The sequence below is a fragment of the Podarcis erhardii genome (genome assembly GCF_964252035.2).
Source record: "Podarcis erhardii genome assembly, chromosome: 4".
Classification (NCBI taxonomy): Eukaryota; Metazoa; Chordata; class Lepidosauria; order Squamata; family Lacertidae; genus Podarcis; species Podarcis erhardii.
The window spans coordinates 19,904,306-19,924,843 of NC_138508.1; the positions used below are offsets into that span (position 1 = coordinate 19,904,306).

General features: G+C 42.5%; 1 protein-coding gene across 3 annotated transcripts in view; it reads left to right on the plus strand.

The window, feature by feature from the left end:
• Nucleotides 1-20,538, plus strand: part of CNTN5 (contactin 5) — a 689,184-nt gene that overhangs the window by 324,384 nt on the left and 344,262 nt on the right. For all 3 annotated transcript variants that reach the window (XM_081860152.1, XM_081860151.1, XM_081860153.1), the window contains exon 3: nt 7,117-7,247. In XM_081860152.1, coding sequence (XP_081716278.1) covers nt 7,193-7,247 — 55 coding nt within the window. In that variant the 5' untranslated portion in view covers nt 7,117-7,192. The remainder of the gene's footprint in view (nt 1-7,116; nt 7,248-20,538) is intronic.

Below are 20,538 nucleotides of genomic sequence, written 5' to 3' on the forward strand. Positions count from 1 at the left end.
TAATATTTTAGCTGCAGTTCATTCGTTTTCAGCTCTGTAATCTTGTTATTAAAAAGTGCACCAGGACATTCCGTTGTTGCAGCCATAACCTAGTCTGAAGGTGCCATTTAGCTCCTAGCTTTCATATCTCAGTTTCGGACACTGCTGATAACACCAAGGTTGCGGGTTCAATCCCTGTAAGGGATAGTTGCATATTCCAACTCTTCAATTCTATAATTCTATGTGATGTAATTTTAAAAGCTCTGTGGGAATCTAGCCCACTAAAGCATTTCATGTACAGAATGTAAGCATGAAGATACAGCAGATATGGGGAAGTTGTGGCCTCTCCAGATGTTGACTCCCATCATCACTCACAATTGGCTGTGATGGCTGGGGCTGATGGAAGCTAGAGTTCAACATCATCTGCAGGAGGGGTCCAATCACAGTGGTGCGGAGTACATGCAGCCTGCCGGGTGGTGCAAAAACTAGGCATCCGATGCAGCTCAGTAACACGAGAGGTGCAAATGCACCCCCTTAATTTATACTCCCCCTAATGATTTTGCATCTTTTTATAGCAGGTGCAAAATAAACTTTTGGAACATTTTCGGGAGAGAAACCTGCTGGCCAGCCCTGGCACCAAAAGTTCGCCTTTCCGATAACCTGCAAGACAGAAAGGGACTACATTTCCAGCACAAATGTCTTTTGTCTCAAATTACTTGCTGCGTTTGAGTTGCAGATGACGATCCCTCTTCAACCGCCGGCAGGCACATTTTATGCCCTCCTCATCTAAAAGGGCTGATTCCATGAAGCTGCCCACTCCAGTGTAAAGTGATAAGAATAAAAATGGGTTAAAAAAAGTTTAATAGATATGCCATTTCTCCTTTTAACAAGTAAGAAGGGGGCTTCAGAGCTCATTCAAATCCTATTATTATGCAAAAGAAATCCATAAAACTTAATATCCTTGGGGTATCCTAACTTTTCTGCTTGTATTACTCCACCAGCCAGGCGACTGAGCCTGTCCCAGGCAGACCTGATTTAATGTGTCGGGGTTTGAATTTATATGCAAAACTTCATAGTTACTTCTGATACTTTGGAAGTGGCTATTCAGCTGAAAGTGCCGTATAAACCCCAATTAAAGCAGGATTTGAGTGACAGGGCATAGCTCCAAAGCAAGTTTCTAAGTGGTTAAGGTTGAAATATTTTGTGAAGTGGTGTTTTTGGAGGTGTGTGTTTTGTGAGGGAGGGGGTGGGCGTTAATTCTGAAATCCTTGGTAAGATAAGAGCATACCGCCTATGTTCAAAAAACAAAATCTTTGGGGGAGAAAAATAATTACCATGGAATCTGCTGACAAGAATCTTTCGCTGCTTTTTAAGTAAAACGTTTAGTGATAGGTATTCATGCCTTCTTAAAAGCACACACTTACTTCAGTCTCGGTGGCAGATAAAGTGGTAACACTGTTCCTGCACTGGACCACTTCAGAGCCTCAAAGTGTCCCTATTTTTCAGGGGTGTCCCTGGTTTAGAGAAGCTGTCCTAGTTTCTGGATCTGATCCCGAAATGTCCCGCTTTTCCTTAGGATGTCCCTATTTTCATTGGAGAAATGTTGGAGGGTATAGAGTTTTCCAACCCCCGAGCCATCTGAAGGCAGCCCTGTATAGGGAAGCTTTTTGAATGTTTAATGTTTTATTATGTTTTTATGTATGTTGGAAGCTGCCCAGAGTGGCTAGGGCAACCCAATGAGATGTGTGGGGTATAGCTTCTCTAAATCAGGGCCTGTGGCTGGAATATAGATATTTCAGAGGGTCTGAAGTGATACAGTGCAGGAACAGTTTTGCCACTTAGGTTGTTGCCTATTCTAGTCCTACTCAGAGTAAACCCACAGAATAATTTCTTAATGCACTGCCTCTTGTGTACTCCATAGAGAAAAATGTGGTGTAAAAAATATCTAGGAAAACTAGGAGGAAATACATAGTAGCTTGCAAGTCATTTATTTTATTTTTTTAAGCTGGACATCTACTGCAGTTCTGGCAAGAATCTGAAATGGCAGAGAAATGTCAAGTGAGCGTGGAAAAAAGGAGAGGTGGCAGAGCAGGTCTGGATAATTTCAATCCCCCATTTGAAAGGAGTAAATAAATATTTGTATAGTACACAGAAGGCATTTTTTATTATCAAAAACTACCGACTTCTAAGTGACCACTGCAATTCTTGCACTAACAACTTGGAAATTTTCCAAGATAGATAGATAGATAGATAGACAGACAGATAGATTGAAATTTGAACAGCATTTGAGCTATTCCTCTGTGTAAATATACCAAACAATATCTCAAATATGAAAATAAATGCCAAAATGCCCTCTCTGCTGGTGGATTGTTGTTGCTCACCAGTGTTGGGTCTCTCAGAAAAGAGACCAAAGATTTGAAGATTCATTTGTTAATGACAAGCTAATGGTATTCTCTAGGCAGATGGCTAGCAACACATGTGGAAAATCCCTCCTCTCTGAGGGATTGTGATCTGTTTTTCACCTTATCACTGCTAGCATCATATTTTTAAAAATGTTCTGACACTGTGGTTGGTTCATATTGCCCGATTCGATTCTCTTATTTCTGAGGAGCCACGAATGGGAAAATGAGAGAGAGAGAGAGAGAGAGAGAGAGAGAGAGAGAGAGAGAGGGTGCAGTGGAATGATGTATCCTGAACAAGGCATTTCTGTCTGTCAGGAACACTGAACAGGATCATTCCATACTCCAGCATTTTAAAGAGATAAGAGGAGCCTGCTGAATCAGGCCAATGACCCATCTAGTCCTGAAAACCACCAAGAAGGACCTGAGCACAAGAGCATTCTGCCCTCTTGCAGTTTCCAAGAGCTAGTATTCAGAAGCATCATTGCCTCTGACCTTGAAGGCAGAGCATGGCCATCAATAGACTTATTGTCAAGAGTCCAGTACCCGGCTTGATAACACAGTGAGCGTAGTTACTGTATTTTTCCGTCTATAAGATGCCCCCATGTATACGATGCCCCCTATTTTTGGGGACTCAGATTTAAGAAAATGGGGGGAGATGTATCCGTGTATAAGACGCCCCTAATTTTTGACATTTTTTTAAGGAGAAAAACCTCCTCTTATACTGTACATGGAAAAATACAGTAATTAAAAAGGATGCTTTATTGTCAAAACAAACAGATAACTCCAGATGGCTTTAGCACAGCCTCCGCCATCATCAATCAAGATGACCCTTCTGAAGACTGCTTCCGGAAGCAACTGAACTTTCGCTTCATACGTCTTTTAATTTGCTTCCTATCTTGCAGCCCTCCCATTTGCCGAGACCTCGGACTGAGTGGGTTAGCTCCCGTCTCTTCCTCATTCCCTGAGAGGCTGTCTCTTAACTCTTTCCCACCTGTTTGTGCTTCTGGCGAGCTTTGAAGCCTGCTGTCAGCCATTCCCTTATCAACCGGCATTCCAAGGGGAGGGGGAGTTGGCACTAGCCGATGCTCATCCTGCATGGCAGTTAACCCTCTCTGTTCCTGGCTGCTTTCTTCAGTTGGCTGCAACCCTTGCCTGGGAACTGGCTCATTCCTGACACTTATCCTCCGTGAATTTTCCAATCCTCTTTCAAAGCCATCCAAGTTTGGTTACAGATCTTACTTGTCTGTCAGGGCTCATCCAGACCTTCTTGTTTTCCATCACTTTTCTCCAAGGAAATCCAATCTTTACTGCTGAATTGGAGCAAACATTAATCAGGTTTTCTCCAGATTGCTGTTTGCTCCGATTTCTCACTAAAGACTGGGAATTCGTGGGGGAAGTGGCGAAGCAAGGGCACAACCACTCAAACCCGTGTCTAGAAAGCCTGGGGCAAGCTGAAAGCTGTTTGGACCCATGCTTTCTAGGCATGGGAAAAGCAGAAGTGTGGGTGAGCCTTCCTTTGCGGCTATACCAATAGCATCAGAATATTACAAAATTCATAATCCTTGTGTCATTGTGCATGTTCCCGCATGCTGGAGTAGGAGAAAGGAAACTTAAATATTCATAGAAAATACTTATTTCCTCATCAAAATGTGGCTTGGCCAGCATAATAGTCACAAAGAGAGAGAACTCACTAGCCTGGGGAGGAGGAGTGTCACAGATTATCACAGAAGTGAAAAACAGAGTCGGGTGGCATCAATATTTAACAGAGGAGAGATCCCTCCAGAAACTTAGATAAGCTGCAGGCACAATGTGTGTGCAAAGTCACTTGACTAGCTAGTCATCAGCGTCTATTCCATGGTGTAGGAGACATTACTCATAAATGCCCAGTTAATAGGCCCAGCTGAGGCTGCTGGGAAGGGAGCTAATCTGCTTGTCACTGCTAGAGACTACATGATGGCTGGCATCGTGTTGTGATCGATACACTTTGGGGTTGATAGACAGACGTTTCAGAGAGATTTCCACCAAATTTCAGCCCTAACCAAAGGCAAAACAAAGATGGGAGGGTCCTGGATTTCACAGGAACTCACAAAAATGTTAATGAAATCAGTACACACTTTGATTTACTTAAAAGCGCTGCTAACCACTTAAGATGGTTAAAATCTCGAAGGGGTGCACAACATAAGAACAAAAAAAAAAAAAAATACCATTAAAACTAAAATACAACATCAAACAAGCAAACAAACAAAAACTCCATAGTATAAAAGCAAATTTCAATTGATTCAAAGAATTCAAACACATCAACGGGGTCCATATCCAGTCAGGGGAAAAGCATAGGGGAAAAGCACATCTTTACAAGACGTCAGGAGCAAGTGATATGTGCTGCTTCACGTATGGCAAAGGGAAGTGCATTCTGCAGTACAGAGGCAACTGTTTGGGGAGTTACCACCTTCTGATATTCTGTAGGCTGTGGTGCCATGAGTAGGTTTTCCCCAGATGATCTAAGTGATCTTACAGGCCTGTATAGGCACAGGAGATCTTTCATGCAGCAGGTTACAGTGAGGATGTAACGGTGCAATTCCAAGTGCTGAAAATGACAGTTATCATTTAGATTGCAGGGAGAGCCTCCCATTTTTTAAACGGTTCTGCTCCACCAAAAACACGAGCAGAGCTCACCTGATCTAGAACCTAACTCCTTCATATGCCCTTTGCATCATTTGCCTTCGGAACTCCCTCTTGTTACATATCTGACGAGTCTTGTTTGTTGGCACCTGTTCAATACCTTTTCAACATCCTTTTAAGTGGAGTTTTTAAAATATTATTATTATACCAGTCTATCGGATTTGGAGAGAGACAGACAGACAGATAGATGAAATTGTTCAATTGATTTTACATATGATAATTGTTTTATAATTGATGTTTTTATTTTTAATTGCTTTGAGATATTTCATGTAAAGTGATTCATAAACAGAATTAAATAGACACATAAATGAAGTTCCTGAGAACATTTAAAACGTGATACCTCCCACCTGCTGCCCAAAGTGGTTCCATCCTGTGGACCAGACTCTAGCAAATATGGGGATGGGGGGTTGGTTTAGAGATGCATCTGTAATATTCTGAGGCAACTGGGGAAGGGACAAAAGTCTGTGGTGATTTTTACTCATCTTCTTCAGTAAGTGCCTTAAATAAATAAGTTTATTTTTCATATTTATTTTGACTTACTCATCACAATATTTATGTTCCACCTGTTAGGCGGGCAACTCAGGGTGGTGTACAAAAAAATATGCAGTGCAATAGTTCATTTGTTAATTATTGTAATGTAAAATACCAAGTCATTGTTCAACCTTGCATATTATTTTCTCTCATATAAATTGGGTGTTCTGCTTAAAATGTAATAGTAATTACATTATTGTATATGCTAAATACCATTAAGTTATGGTGTGGCCTAAGATTATATATAATGCTTTCAAAGCCATAATTGGGGTGTGTGTGTGTGTGTGTGTGTGTGTGTGTGTGTGTACATAATATGAAATTACTTACAAATGAATGTTTTTCTTTATTTTGTAATTATATTATTTTTTACCATTTTTCTTAAATACCACCACCACCTCCAAATAGAACAATTCAGTGGTTTCCCCCCCTAAAAAATGTTTAGGGGTACTCTCATTTTCCTACTCATATTGAAATATCATCCCTCAGTGAGGCCAAACTTAGATTCACAAAATGTTTAGGGGTATGCGTACCCCTGCATCCCCTCAGAAAAAAAAAGCACTGGAACAATCATGCAATCAAAAAACCTTAAATTCTACAGTGGCGGACAGCAAAGTCATGACTAATAATAATAATAATAATAATAATAATAATAGTTTTCAGCATGCACTAAAACGTTGCTGGGTTCCTTGTTTCTGAGAGAAGAGTATTCCAGAGAGTGGGCACCACCACAGAATAGGCCTTCTTTCTGATTGTTATCAAATGGCTCTCTGCAGGCTGCTCATCTTCATGATCTTATTTTTTTTTTATTACTTTTTATCCAGTCTTTCTTCCAAAGAGCTTAAAGTGGAATGCATGGTTCTCCACACCCAACCCAACCCCATTTTATCCTCCTATGAGGTGGGTCAGACTAAGAGTCTGAGGTGGTCCTGAGGCCGACTTTTAATTTTGTGGCTGAGTGGGGATTTGAACCCTGGTCTCCCAGGTCCTAGTCTGACACTTGTGGGGGGGCTGTGGTCTAAACCACTGGGCCTCTTGGGCTTGCTGATCGGAAGGTTGGCGGTTCGAATCCCCACAACGGGGTGAGCTCCTGTTGCTCTGTCCCAGCTCCTGCCATCCTAGCAGTTTGAAAGCACGCCAAAGTGCAAGTAGATAAATAGGTACCGCTGTGGCGGGAAGGTAAATGGCATTTCCGTGTGCTCTGGTTTCCTTCACAGTGTCCCATTGTGCCAGAAGCGGTTTAATCATGCTGGCCACATGACCTGGAAAGCGGTCTGTGGACAAATGCCGGCTCCCTTGGCCTGAAAGCGAGATGAGCGCCACAACCCCGTAGTCTCCTTTGACTGGAGTTAATTGTCCAGGGGTCCTTTACCTTTAGTCCTACACTCTAATCCACTTCACCACCCTGGCTCAAGTTAAGGACTGCATCACTCTTGCAGGAGCAGCCAGCTCTTTGTGCATGTGATCATTTTGCAAAGAAAAAAGGAAGAAAACATCCTTATCAATGAGCTGTGTTTTGCTTCACCAGGCTGCGTTTTAATGAAGGAACCTCTGAGCTGCTAACAATCACACAAACGGGAGGCGTAAGACCTTCGAGGCGAGAGATGCCGTCGTCATGGAAACTCACCCTGCTTCTGTCACTCACCAGCTGTCTTACAGGTAAGTACAAAACTCTTACACTGCCGTGTTATGTATTTCATTTTATCTCTATCCCCTCAGTTATCAACCAAGCAATCCCTAGGCTGGGGAGAGAGGGTGGGTACATCAGATATGAAATCAAAATAACAGAAGTTATTGAACAGGGTGCTATTAAAGAAGTTACTTTATTAGCCACAGACATAACAGCAAACATGAGCACAAAGTTGCCAACGGCAAGCAACAATCAAGGAAACTAGTGGATGGGATGCAGGAATCAGGATAATAATGTCCCCTCTACTGTCTTCTCCAGGGATCGAGCTTTCTGAAAATCTCAGTGTCAATCATATATTTATGGATTTCCCCCCTCCTAATTCTTATCTAACTCCATGAATTAGAGAACTCGTTTGGTAAAGAAAACCCAAACAGTTATCATTTTTAATATGCATTATTATAATGGAGTGTAATATTCTTCGCATATCCCACATTAACTAAAGTAGCAGGCACATAAACCAGTGTTTCCCAAACTCTGAGGGGGCCACAGCCCCCTTGGTTCTATAAATACATGCCCAGTCCCCCCCCCCACCCTATCAAAAGCATTATTCAGAATAGCTAAGATGACAGAACAATTCAAAGCAGTTAAAAATTAATTAGAACTTTATTCAAAATCCAATTAATACTACTTAGCTTAATTAAATCAACAAAATTGAGGAACCTCATCCAGTGATACCAGCTTTTCAAAGTCTGATAGTCATGTACACCTCTGCGACCCAGTTGCCTCTTAGCGCCCCACTAGGTAACCCCACTGCCCCACCCAAGGGGTAATACTACTGTCTTAAACAGATAATGCAACAAATGCACATAACTGTATAAAAATACTCAGGTATTAATACTTATAGAATTAAGCTGCAGAAATATAGTACTTCACAGGGCCTGTCTCGCATATGCATATGATAAGTGTAATGTTTATGGCCAATTTTGGAGCATGTTGGATGTCTGTAGTAGTTTACGTATTCAAATGAAGTGATGTGTTCCACAGGTATGCAACCTGGAGACTTGGGGCTCCCCTCATTTTATTTGGGTCTCAATGCTTCCTGAAGTTTCCTCAAACTTCTATCCTGTCAGAGTTCCTTCCTTCCTGCTCATTACCTCCTCATCCTCGCGCACACCTGTTTTTAACTTAGTAACTAGATGCATGCCTATTTATTACACAAGTGGGAATAAATGTTTTGACTGATCAGCACAATACATTACCACTGCTGATGTTTTGTATGGCCTTATCAGTTGTATTCTACAAAGCATTTCTGATAGGGCCCAAACATGCAGGCAGAAAGAAGGGAAATCAGTGGTATATGCTTAGGTCACGGGCTAAGCTAAAAATAGCTAAGTATTAGGCAATTCCATCATGGGTCTCCAATGTTTCTTGTAGTTTGGCCCATAATCATTTATTTTTAAGGCTGAGAAATTCCATATATTGTTATCAGCGGCTGCACTCCATATACAGCGGAGGCGACACAGCCCCTTTGAAATGTAAACCGTCAAAAAAAGAGAGAAACGGAATTAGCATTACAAAACAATATTGCACAGCATTTGAAATGAAATGCTAATCAGAGTATTATTTTGAAGAATCACAAAACACAGGAAGCATTAGTCAGTCAACTAGGAATGCTGTTTAAAATTAAATACCTGTTCTGCCTTTTAGTTTGCAATTCCTATTGATTCGTGCCAGGTATTCACTGAGGTCTGTGTTATCCCATTTAATTCATTGACTAGATCCCCAGATTTATTGCAGCTTTGCTAAAGAAGATTATTGTATAAAAATAATGTTTGCTTCAGTGTTACTGCGCATTACATTTACCCCAACAAATGGCGTTCGCATTTTGAACATTTGCATGAGGTAATTTGCTGCACTATGCCTTGCTATCTGTTATGCAACAACTGGAAATATAGCCTTCCTTATGAAACGGTGGATGAGAACCTCTTTTGGTTCTGCGAGACAGATCCTTATCAGATCCTAGCCTCAAGGAGCAAATTTGAGAGGTGGGTGGGGCTGTCAATCACCTGTCAATCATTTGATGGAGTCTAGGGGTGTGGCAGGTGGCACAGAGTGAGTAATCTACACCCCTTTCAGCTTGGTCTCATGACCTAACAACTCGGTGGAACTTAGCTGGCAAAAAGAGTGGCACAAGTCTAATTCCTCTGGAGCGGAGTTTGGAATAGGGGGAACATAAGCCAGTGCAGTGTAAATTATGCCAGGTTTCTGTAGCTAAGGATTGTTCCACTTGCCACACAAAGGGCAACCGTGGCCATGTTGATGTCATTAAAATTCTACTCAATATTGTCCCACAGCAGATCCCAACGTATATTTAGCAGAGTAAAAACGTAAACACGTTGCAGGATTCCCCAGAAATAGACCAGATGCAATTAATATTTCATCCAGCAGAGCTTTACTGCTATTGGAGGCAAATGAGCATAATAGTCGCAAATCCAACACATCCAGGATAGGCACTGTCCATAAGAAATCCAGTTGCAGCAGACTTGAACTTACTGTTATGTACTGAAGTTCTCACCCTGGGCCAGCAGGGGGATACTGTAGATAGTTATGCAAATAAGGGATCAAAAGTGACGTTCAGTGATTGGATAGTTTTAGAAAATTGTTACAGTTACATTGTACTGGAGCTCTATATAAGCAGGCTGACTGAACCCTTCAGTTCAGTTCTGTCCTGGCCTGTGAATAAACAAGAGCTGTTTGAAGAATCACTGTGTCGTCTGATATGTTCACCCACAACTTAACACTTAAATAACTTATAATAAGTCTAAACCTTAACACTAAGCATACTATGTACAGAACACCACACCAGAAGGAAGAGAGATAGAAAGAGAAAGTGAAACCCAGGCTCCTTCTGGCCTATTATTATAGTCAGCATGACCTTGACTGAAAGAGATAAGAGAACCAGTTTAAGCCAGCTGTACTCAGCTTCTCTGAGGGTATAACCCAAACATCATGAACCTTATGCTTGTTTCTTTCACACAGAGAAGCTTCTAGAACCCTCTTGAATTTATTAGAATAGGGAAGATCTCTACACATCATATCAATTCTTTCTGCACTAAGAAATGCAAACTGACAGTTGACTTATAATAAAAAATGGCAAAAGTCTTGGTCTTATCAGCTGTTGGGGAACTGCTGTTGATCCTCTCATACAACAGAGCTTCCTCTCCTGCTCCTGTCCCCTCCAAGCCCTTGCAAACTTTTCCCTTTTCTTGCGAGGAATCCTATTCGGAATAAGGGAATTTCCCTTAAAAAAAGGAAAATGTTGACAGCTATGCCTTGCAAACCCTCAAAATGGTTGTCTGGTTGTGAAGGGTAGGGGACCATTCAGAGCACACGGAGGGCACAGGGGAGAAAAGGGAGGAGAAGGATACAACCCTTTTGTGATGTACTAATATACGAAGACTCAAGAAAAATATCCAGCTACTGGAAAATAAATTCAAAAGCGATACCTGATACATAAGTGTTTATATAGCTATGTCTATGTCTATTTTGTTATATCTTCCTGCTTTGAGAAGAACGTTCAGTGGGTAGGTTTATATAGTTCATAGATCCCTGAAGGGGCTAGAAACGCCTTCAGAGAACTGTGTCAAAGAGAATGGAGGACAGACTTTGCTTTTGCTGTAATGTTTTTACTATGTCCCATAGTAGGGAATGGCAGCATTTGCTGATAATCTGGAAATTTAAAGGGATATTATTATTATTATTATTATTATTATTATTATTATTATTATTTCTCTACTTCATCCAAGAATCACAAGGCAGTTTACAATATAAAAACACAAAAATACATAACACAGTAGCAAACAAAACAATACACACACACACACCCCCACCTATACAGTTTTAAGGCCAGAGTTTAAGTAACCAAAGACCTGGGAGAAGAGGAATGTTGTGGCCTTGTGCAGTAAACATGGTTTATTGGGGGATGTGGATTAAACATTCCCCACTAGGCCCTGCCATTAGGAATCAAACTTAACCTATACTGTTTCTGCATAGCACCGGCTCTTTCTCTCTTATTGGTCATGCTAGAATATGCCAAAATGTTGGCTTTGTGGGACGGAATATGTTTTTCCTGGCTGAAACGTAATTGAATTCAAAGCTGATGGGATCAGGCTGGTTGTCAAGGTAATTCTAACAATGTACTGTTGGCTTTGTCCCTTTTGACATTTGATCACATTACAATTACACACGTGTTGTTGTGTTACCGCAGTCACTGAACCATGCTTGCCTGCCTGAAAATGCTTTCTCCTATCGATTTGCGTTCCACATGGTCCACTAAGCCAGATGCTTTAGCATTTTAGCTTTCAGTATTCTTGACTGCACTATTCTGGATTGTTGTGCGGCGGACGTGGACACTAATCGCTGGCTCTGTTTGGAGGCAGCATTTCAATGTTGAGGTCATGAGAGTATTGTGGGAAGGGAGGGAAATTCTTCTATCGTGCATAGGAACGAAAGGTTAGGAGACCCTAGGCTGAATAACATTTTGAGTCTCTAGAACCTCCTGTCCCTGATGATATCAGAACAGGAAGTAGGTGGCCCTTGTGTAACTTTTTCTGATTGCATTGTATCTGTTAAGTTGTGGGTGAACATATCAGACGACACAGCGATTCTTCAAACAGCTCTTGTTTATTCACAGGCCAGAACAGAATTGAACTGAAGGGTTCAGTCAGCCTGCTTATATAGAGCTCCAGTACAATGTAACTGTAACAATTTTCTAAAACTATCCAATCACTGAACGTCACTTTTGATCCCTTATTTGCATAACTATCTACAGTATCCTCCTGCTGGCCCAGGGCGAGAACTTCAGTACATAACAATATCCTTTCAGGAATCTTAATACAGTGTACGCTCGGGTTGTGAACGTGATCCGTGAGGGAAGCACGTCCGCAACCCGCAGTGCTATGTGTGCGCACGCACGGGTTGCGATTCAGCACTTCTGCACATGCGCGACCGCCGAAACCCGGAAATAACCTGTTTCGGTACTTCCTGGTTTCGACACGTCCATAACCTGAAAAAACGCAACCAGAAGGGTCTGTAACCCAGGGTATGACTGTACATGGGCAGGCCATGTTTCTCTATCTCACTCCCCCCCCCCCCATACTGTCCTTCATTCAAAGATCACAGGGCTGTTTACAATATAAAAACTCAAAAATGCATAACATAGTAACAAATGAGAATACCCCTCCCCATATGCCCTAGATTGTATAATTAGCCAAAGGCCTGGAAGAAGAGGAATGTTTTTGCGTGGTGCAGAAAAGGCCCATTCTCGTGTTGCTGCCCTCCAGACCTCTTTCAGGGGAGGCACATGAAGAAGGGCCTCAGATGATGATCACATGGTCCAAGTTGGATCTTATGGGGAGAGGCAGCAATAGCATTTCTAATACTACTTTTTCTATTCCTCTCCTTTTTAAAGCATTGTTTCTGAGTTTTTATATGTCCTTATTTTTTCTAAATGTTGCGTGATGCTTTAAAACACCTTTCGTGCATCTTCATCCAATTGGGTGTCTTGGTGGACATTGTAGCAGGATTAAAATGTTTAAAATAATAATTCCAGTTACAGATAGGTAGCCGTGTTGGTTTGCCCTAGTCAAAACAAAATAAAAAAATTCCTTCCAGGAGCACCTTAAAGACCAACTAAGTTAGTTCTTGGTATGAGCTTTCGTGTGCATGCACACTTCTTCAGATACACTGAAACAGAAGTCACCAGACCCTTCTATATAGTGAGAAGGTGGGGAGGGGTATTTTCTTGCATATTCAGTGGGATACGTGGATTGTAGAGGGTTCTTAATTCTAAGACCCTTGGGTATAATGTCCAGGTTCTTGCATTTAGTAAGAAAGAAGATATCAGTCTGTACCTGTGCAAGTTTCTTGGTGAGGTTGATGGACTTCCATTTCATGCGGCTCAATGTGGTGCCTTCCATAGTTCCAGTTACAGATAGGTAGCCGTGTTGGTCTGAGTAATACCCCTCCCCACCTTCTCACTATATAGAAGGGTCTGGTGACTTCTGTTTTAGTGTATCTGAAGAAGTGTGCATGCACACGAAAGCTCATACCAAGAACTAACTTAGTTGGTCTTTAAGGTGCTACTGGAAGGAATTTTTTTATTTTGTTTTAAAATAATAATAAATGACCTTTTTTTGAGGGGGAGAGAAGGGCCTTGGTTCAGTGGTAGAAGATCTGCCTTACATCTGGTTCAATTCCCAACATCATACCCTACAACGTTTCTCTGATGAAGATAGGTAAAGGGACCTTTGACTGTTAGGTCCAGTTGCGGACGATTCTGGGGTTGCAACACTCATCTCGCTTTATTGGCCGAGGGAGCAGCTTCCGGGTCATGTGGCCAGCATGACTAAGCCGCTTCTGGCGAACCAGAGCAGCACACGGAAACACCGCTTACCTTCCCGCCGGAGTGGTACCTATTTATCTATTTGCACTTTGAAGTGCTTTCAAACTGCTAGGTTGGCAGGAGCAGGGACCGAGCAACGGGAGCTCACGCCGTCGCGGGGATTTGAACCGCCGACCTTCTGATTGGCAAGCCATAGGCTCTGTGGTTTAACCTACAGCGCCACCCGTGTCCCTCTGATGAAGAGAGGGACACCCTATTTAACAACAACAACAACACATTTTTTTACTATTTATACTCCGCCCATCTGACTGGGTTGGCCCAGGCACTCTGGGCAGCTTTGAGCATATATAAAAACATAATAAAACATTAAACGTTAAAAAACATTCTTATACAGGGCTGCCTTCAGATGCCAAAGGTTGTGTAGTTACTTAGCTCCTTGGCTCAGGGGTCGCAGAACTCCATACCCTCCAACATTTCTCCAATGAAAATAGGTACATCCTAAGGAAAAGCAGGAGATTCTGGGATCAAATCATAAACTGGAATGGCTTCTGTAAATCTGGGACTGTCCCTGGAAAATAGGGACACTTGGAGGGTCTGCAACATCTCAGATAGGACTAGGAGAGGTTCCTGTCTAAATGCCCAGAGAACTGCTGTCAGTCAGTGCAGACTAAACTAAACAAGATGGGCTGGTAGTCTGACTCGGAATAAGGCAGCTCCCAATATTCCTACGAATGATTCTATAACCCACAAAGCCAAACTACCGGAGCATCAGCAAAATCCATAAGTTTTAAAGGTTTTAGATCTTGTGTTTTTGTGAAAAGCCAGGAGTGAGATATAGGATGGAGATTTAGAAATGCTCATAAGAGAAAATTTCATTTCATTTTCACTTTGAATTTGTATACTGCTTTTTCTATTTAACTATCCCCAAGGTGGTTTGAAAGCCGAAGAAACAGCAAAATATACAACAAAGACCACACACCTTATAACAATCTGATCCAATGCAAAAAGTCATGGTAAAAACATAACTTTAAAATAAACAACATACCAAATAAAGTAATATTCTATAATCCATTATAATATGATAGCACATAATAAAATAAACTCTCAAAGTATTAGCAACTCACAATTAAACAGAAACTCACTCTTAACAATTACAATTTAAAAAATAGGGCCTTCTTGGTAGTCGTGCTCCCCTTCTAGAACACCCTCCCATCAGATGTCCAAGAAATAAAAAACTATCTGACTTTCAGAAAACATCTGAAGGCAGTCCTTATAGGGAAGTTTTAAATGTCTGATGTTTTACAGTGCTTAATGTGTTTAATTTGGTGGAAGCCACCCAGAGTGGCTGGAGCAACCTGGTCAGATGCACAGCAAATTATTATTATTATTATTATTATTATTATTATTATTATTATTATTATTTACTAAACTATGATCAATAAAAATGACAGCAAATCAAAGTGCATAAAATACCACAATATATACAAAACCATGTAAAAGGATCAAATTGAGAAACAAAGACACAAAGCTTATAAAATTGTTTTTTTAAAAAAATAAAATTAATGTACTTTACTACTCTTGGCCCTATATTCCACTCCTGGCTTTTAAATAAACACAGCAGTTTCTTCAGACCAAGGATCTTCATGTACAGACATCTGCTCTGGGCCCCCCGAGTTGGATGCTGTAAATCGGAAACAGCAGGCCGCCTCTGAACAGCCGGTCAAGCCACTTATACAGCAATACAAAAATTGCCCTTAAGAGATGAACACGTGTAGAACTAACACAAGTTTCAGCACCCTGCCTGCTATTCTGACCTACAGCTGCTGATGGGAAAAAGAATTTCCGTCTCTCTTATTAAATCCCTTCCCCTCCATCTGGCAAGTTGGAGGCTTGGAGCGCAACTGACAGGAGAACCTCTGATTGCCTCCCAAAACCTGCCCAACATGCAGTATTCAGATCCTTAGCAGTTCCCTGCCAGCGCAGAAATTTGTTGCCTAAAGGATCAAAAAGTCATTAACCAAACCCCATCCAATATGCATGCCTCCCACAACAGGCAAGAGTCAGTTTCTTTGCCTTTTGCTGCTCCTTCTGTCCACTTTTCTTGTGTCCAGCATATGCAGTTTATGTAAATTTCTACACACACACACTGCCCAGTTCAGTGGGTAATGCACTCATGAAATGAGGCCACCTGTCATTGGGTAGGTAGGCCTGATAGGAAAGCTCCCTCAAGCCATCACAGAATCATAGAAGATCATCTCATTCAGCCCCCTGCAATGCAGGAATACGCCGTTGTCCCATACAGGGATCAAACCTGCAACCTTGGCGTCATCAGCACCATGTGCTAGCCAACTGAACAATTCAGGCATGTGCCTTTAAAAAGTGTTCAATGTTTTGGCAAACCCTCGGATGGCTATACTGATCTGTGACTGCTCCAAGATCTCAGTGATGACAAAGGAAGGGCCATTTTCTCCTAAATATACTGGGGGCCTTGTACCAAAAGAGGCAATCTTTCAGCGTGGCACAACCTACCCTCTGGTAAAAGGTACAGGCAAAGGGACCCCGACCATTAGGTCCAGTCGGGACCGACTCTGGGGTTGTGGCGCTCATCTCGCTTTATTGGCAGAGAGAGCAAGCGTACAGCTTCCGGGTCATGTGGCCAGCATGACTAAGCCGCTTCTGGCGAACCAGAGCAGCGCACGGAAACACCGTTTACCTTCCCACCAGAGCGGTACCTATTTATCTACTTGCACTTTGAGGTGCTTTGAACTGCTAGGTTGGCAGGAGCAGGGACCGAGCAACGGGTGCTCACCCCGTTGCGGGGATTCGAACCGCCAACCTTCTGATCGGCAAGTCCTAGGCTCTGTGGTTTAACGCACAGCGCCACCCGCGTCCCTTCTCTGGTACTCCTTTTCTATTGACATTAGGTTAACCCAATGAAAAGGATGGTGTATCTCAAACACAATTGTAAAGGCCTGCTTTCCCTCTTTCAGGCTTAGATCAGCTCAGTCTGCAGTAGCCATGCTGCCGAATGGAGTTTGGCTCTGGCGTAACTACACCAGCTTAAATTACGCCTGCTTGCTTTGTGCCAGCTTCTTCTGTGTACAGGATTGCTCCCTAAGGAGTTTTCCCTAGACAGGTTAGTAGTATTAGCGGGATGAAGATTAAGAGGGGGCGAATATAGAGAAAGCAATGAGAAGAGGTGAAGCAAGACCACAGAGAGAGTCTTGTATTGATAAAGGAGCTTACACTTAATACAGAAAGATAAAGGAAGCCAGTGGTGAGCTAGATAAAAAGAAGAGTGATACATTTAGAACCGCAGTCCCAGCTTCTTGCAATGCTGCCCTTCCTTTTCTTAGCTGAGTTTTTAGAGCAGCTTCCAAAAGGAGCTGAAGTGTCAACTGGAATCTGTACTGAACGCTGCCAGGATTTATCTGGAGGAAGTGCAGCTGAAACTCACCATAGGCGAGGCCATTTTCATCTCAGCGCAGACCACGAAATGATAGCATTCAAGCTCAGGGGTAGCACTGAGGTGTCATTGCTTTAATTCATAAAGCCTGACCCCTTCGACTCTGTAGCCTGCTGCTAAAAACAGTCCTCTGGTCCTTTCCCAAGGATCTCTGGGTCTCATTTTCCTAAGTGCTGCAGAGGAGAATAATGTATGTCTGCCCTGAAAAATGTCTTCATCTTTCTATGGCCATTCCTGGTTGAAGGAACTTAAGACGTCACAGCTTGGCCTAGTTTACAGAGCCAAGCTGATTTAAGCCATTATATGACAAAGTGTGGGGTGGGACTTCTGGAATGGGGTATCTGTTTTCATCCTCTTTCCTTCATAGGATGTCCATGGGTTCTAGTGAGAGAGAGGAAGAAAAACTTTTGTCTATCCACTGTCTCCACGATGTGCAGGAAGCTCTTTGAGCATTGCAGTTGAATGCTCAAAAACACTTCCCTGCACCCCTTGCTAACCTGTCACCCCCCACCAAAGGTAAAAGAGTTACCTTGAGAACAAGGCTCTATATAGCAACAAAGCAAGTGGGGGCTGGTCCATTAGAGGGAATGGCACATTGCACCATGAACCTCAGCCTGCCTTCAGACAGTCCTCACCTGCCTGCCGTCTTATTTACAACCAGCCTCGAGGTGGCATTGGCTGTCATCTTCTCCTCAATCCCGGTGGAACTCAATAGGGAGAGGCAAGAGGGGGAACCTAGAAGTAGTTGTCTCTGCCTGTATGGGGCTCTGGCTCCCCCTGCTGTTGGCCTCCATACCTTCCATCTTACCAGGCCCAGTGAGCAACCCAGTGGAGTCCAACTGCATCTCAAAGGCTGGGGTGGGGAGGGGGAGAGAGAGAAGTTGCCCATCCCTGGTTTAGTAGAACTAGAAGATTAAACCTACATTTATCGGAGATGCTGTACTTGAGACATAAACAGGTAAAAGAAAGAAAGCCCTCGCATGGCCTTTAACTGGATGATTCTATGGCACATTTCCTTGATTAAGCTATGTTTGATCTAACCAGGCACCGTTCTGAGATCCACAGAGGTAAATAAAGTGGAGAACGTTAGTTTACTGCTCTGTCTGGATAAGTATGCTTCTATTCTTCAGAGCTAGTGCTGTGGGAGGCTGGGCTCTCACTTTGCTCCTTAAAATACTGTGTCTAGTAACTGTGTTGCTCAGCAGAGTGTTGTGATGGGTAGCTTTCCCCCCATTAAACACAGCAGTGTGAAAAGGCCTGATAATCCTGAACAGTGCACAGCTGCCTGTATCTCAGAGAACGCCTCCCTTTAAAAGAGTAGACTTCATAGATTCTTGATTGCATCGACTTACTCTCATATGTGCCTTTGCAACCCTATACACTGTGCCATTGTGATCGTATCAATAAGATCTTCCTCTCCTCCATGTCTGCATGGAGGAAAACATGTGATTCAGTGAACCGGGGGGAGGGGCACTGAACTCCCCCATACCCCATTTCTCCGATGAAAATGGGGAGAAATGAATTTTATTACAGTCATCCCTCGTGTTGCGTTTGCTTCAGGTTGAGCATTTTCAGGTTGTATTCCTCTGCGACCTGGAAGTACAGTGGTACCTCGCGTTACATATGCTTCAGGTTACATACGCTTCAGGTTACAGACTCCACTAACCCAGAAATAGTACCTCGGGTTAAGAACTTTGCTTCAGGATGAGAACAGAAATCATGCTCCGGCGGTGCGGCAGCAGCTGGAGGCCCCATTAGCTAAAGTGGTGCTTCAGGTTAAGAACAGTTTCAGGTTAAGAACGGACCTCCGGAACGAATTAAGTACTTAACCCGAGGTACCACTGTACCATAAATGGTTACTTCCAGGTTTCGCCACTCGTGCATGTGCAGATGCTCAAAATGACGTCACGCGCATGTGCAGAAGCGGTGAATCGTGACCCGCGCACGCGCAGACGTGGGTTGCATTCTGCTCAGGTTGTGAACGGGGCACTGGAACAGATCCCATTCGCAACCAGAGGTACCACTGTATTTATACCCTGCCCAACTGACTGGGTTGCCCCAGCCACTCTGGACACATTCCAACATTTATAAAAAACATAATAAAAACATTAAACATTTTTAAAGAACCTTCCCTATACAGGGCTGCCTTCAGACGGCGGGGGGTTGGATAACTCCATACCCTCCACCATTTCTCAAATCAAAATAGGGACGTCCTAAGGAAACGTGGGACTTTCCTGGATCAAATCAGAAACTGGGGCAGATTCTGTAAATCCGGGATTGTTCCTGGAAAATAAGGACACTTGAGGAAGAGCCACACCACTTCAGACTTTAGAGAAAAGACAAGTGGCATGGCATGACATGGAGGAAGAGACTAGAGAAGCTTTTCTCCCTCTCTTGTAACAACAGAGTCCATGGTCATCCAATGACGCTGAACGTTGGAATATTCAGGACAGGCAAAAGAAATTACTTCTTCACACAGCATGCAGTTAAACTATGGAACTCACTGCTCACCTGGACGGCTTTAAAAAAGGATTAGGCAAAATCACGGAGGATATTTTCATTTCATTTCACTTTTAGTTTGTACACCGGCTTTCTATAATACTATATGCAAGGCGGTTTTACTGCAGCAAAATACACAACAAAGAACACACACCATAGTATAAACCTAATCCAAAACAAAAAGTCATGATAAAACATAACTTTAAAACAGAATGACTTTATGTCAAATAAAGTAATAGTCAATAATTTATTAGAACACAATAAAATTAACTCTCAAAACACCAGCAAATAATAATTAAGCAGAAATTCACACTTAACAATGACAACAAATAATTACTGAACTATGATCAGTGAAAATAACTGCGAGTCACAATGCATAAAATACCACATTACATTAAAAAAATATATATGTCAAACTGTCAAATTGAGAAACAAAAGAAAGCTATCAGTGGTTACTAGGCACAATGGCTATGTTCCACCTCCACTGTCAGAGGCAGCATGCCTCTAAATACCTGTTTTTGGGAATCACAGGTGGGTAGGATGCTGCTGCACGCATCTGTAGTTTGCAGGATTTCCCCAGGCATCTGATTGGCTACTGTGAGAACAGGATGCTGGACTAGATATGTCATTGGCTTGATCAAACAGGCCCTTCGTATCAGAGATATTGCTCCAACCCAGTGGATCACTGCCAGAGGGGCACAAAAGCCCCCCTACGATGAAAATAGACTATCAAAAGACAATTGCGAGTCTTGCGAAAGAGCTCTCGTTCTCTGTGGTGTACCCAGATTTTTATCTTTATTCATAGGTTTATGTGTAGCGCTTCAAAAGACTGTCGGATCAGTTTGATCTGAGATGACAGTGGGACAGAACAAATGAGTATATGCACCACAGGGAACAATACATTTCTATCATACTACCTGCAATCCTGGAAAATATATATATATACTCTGTC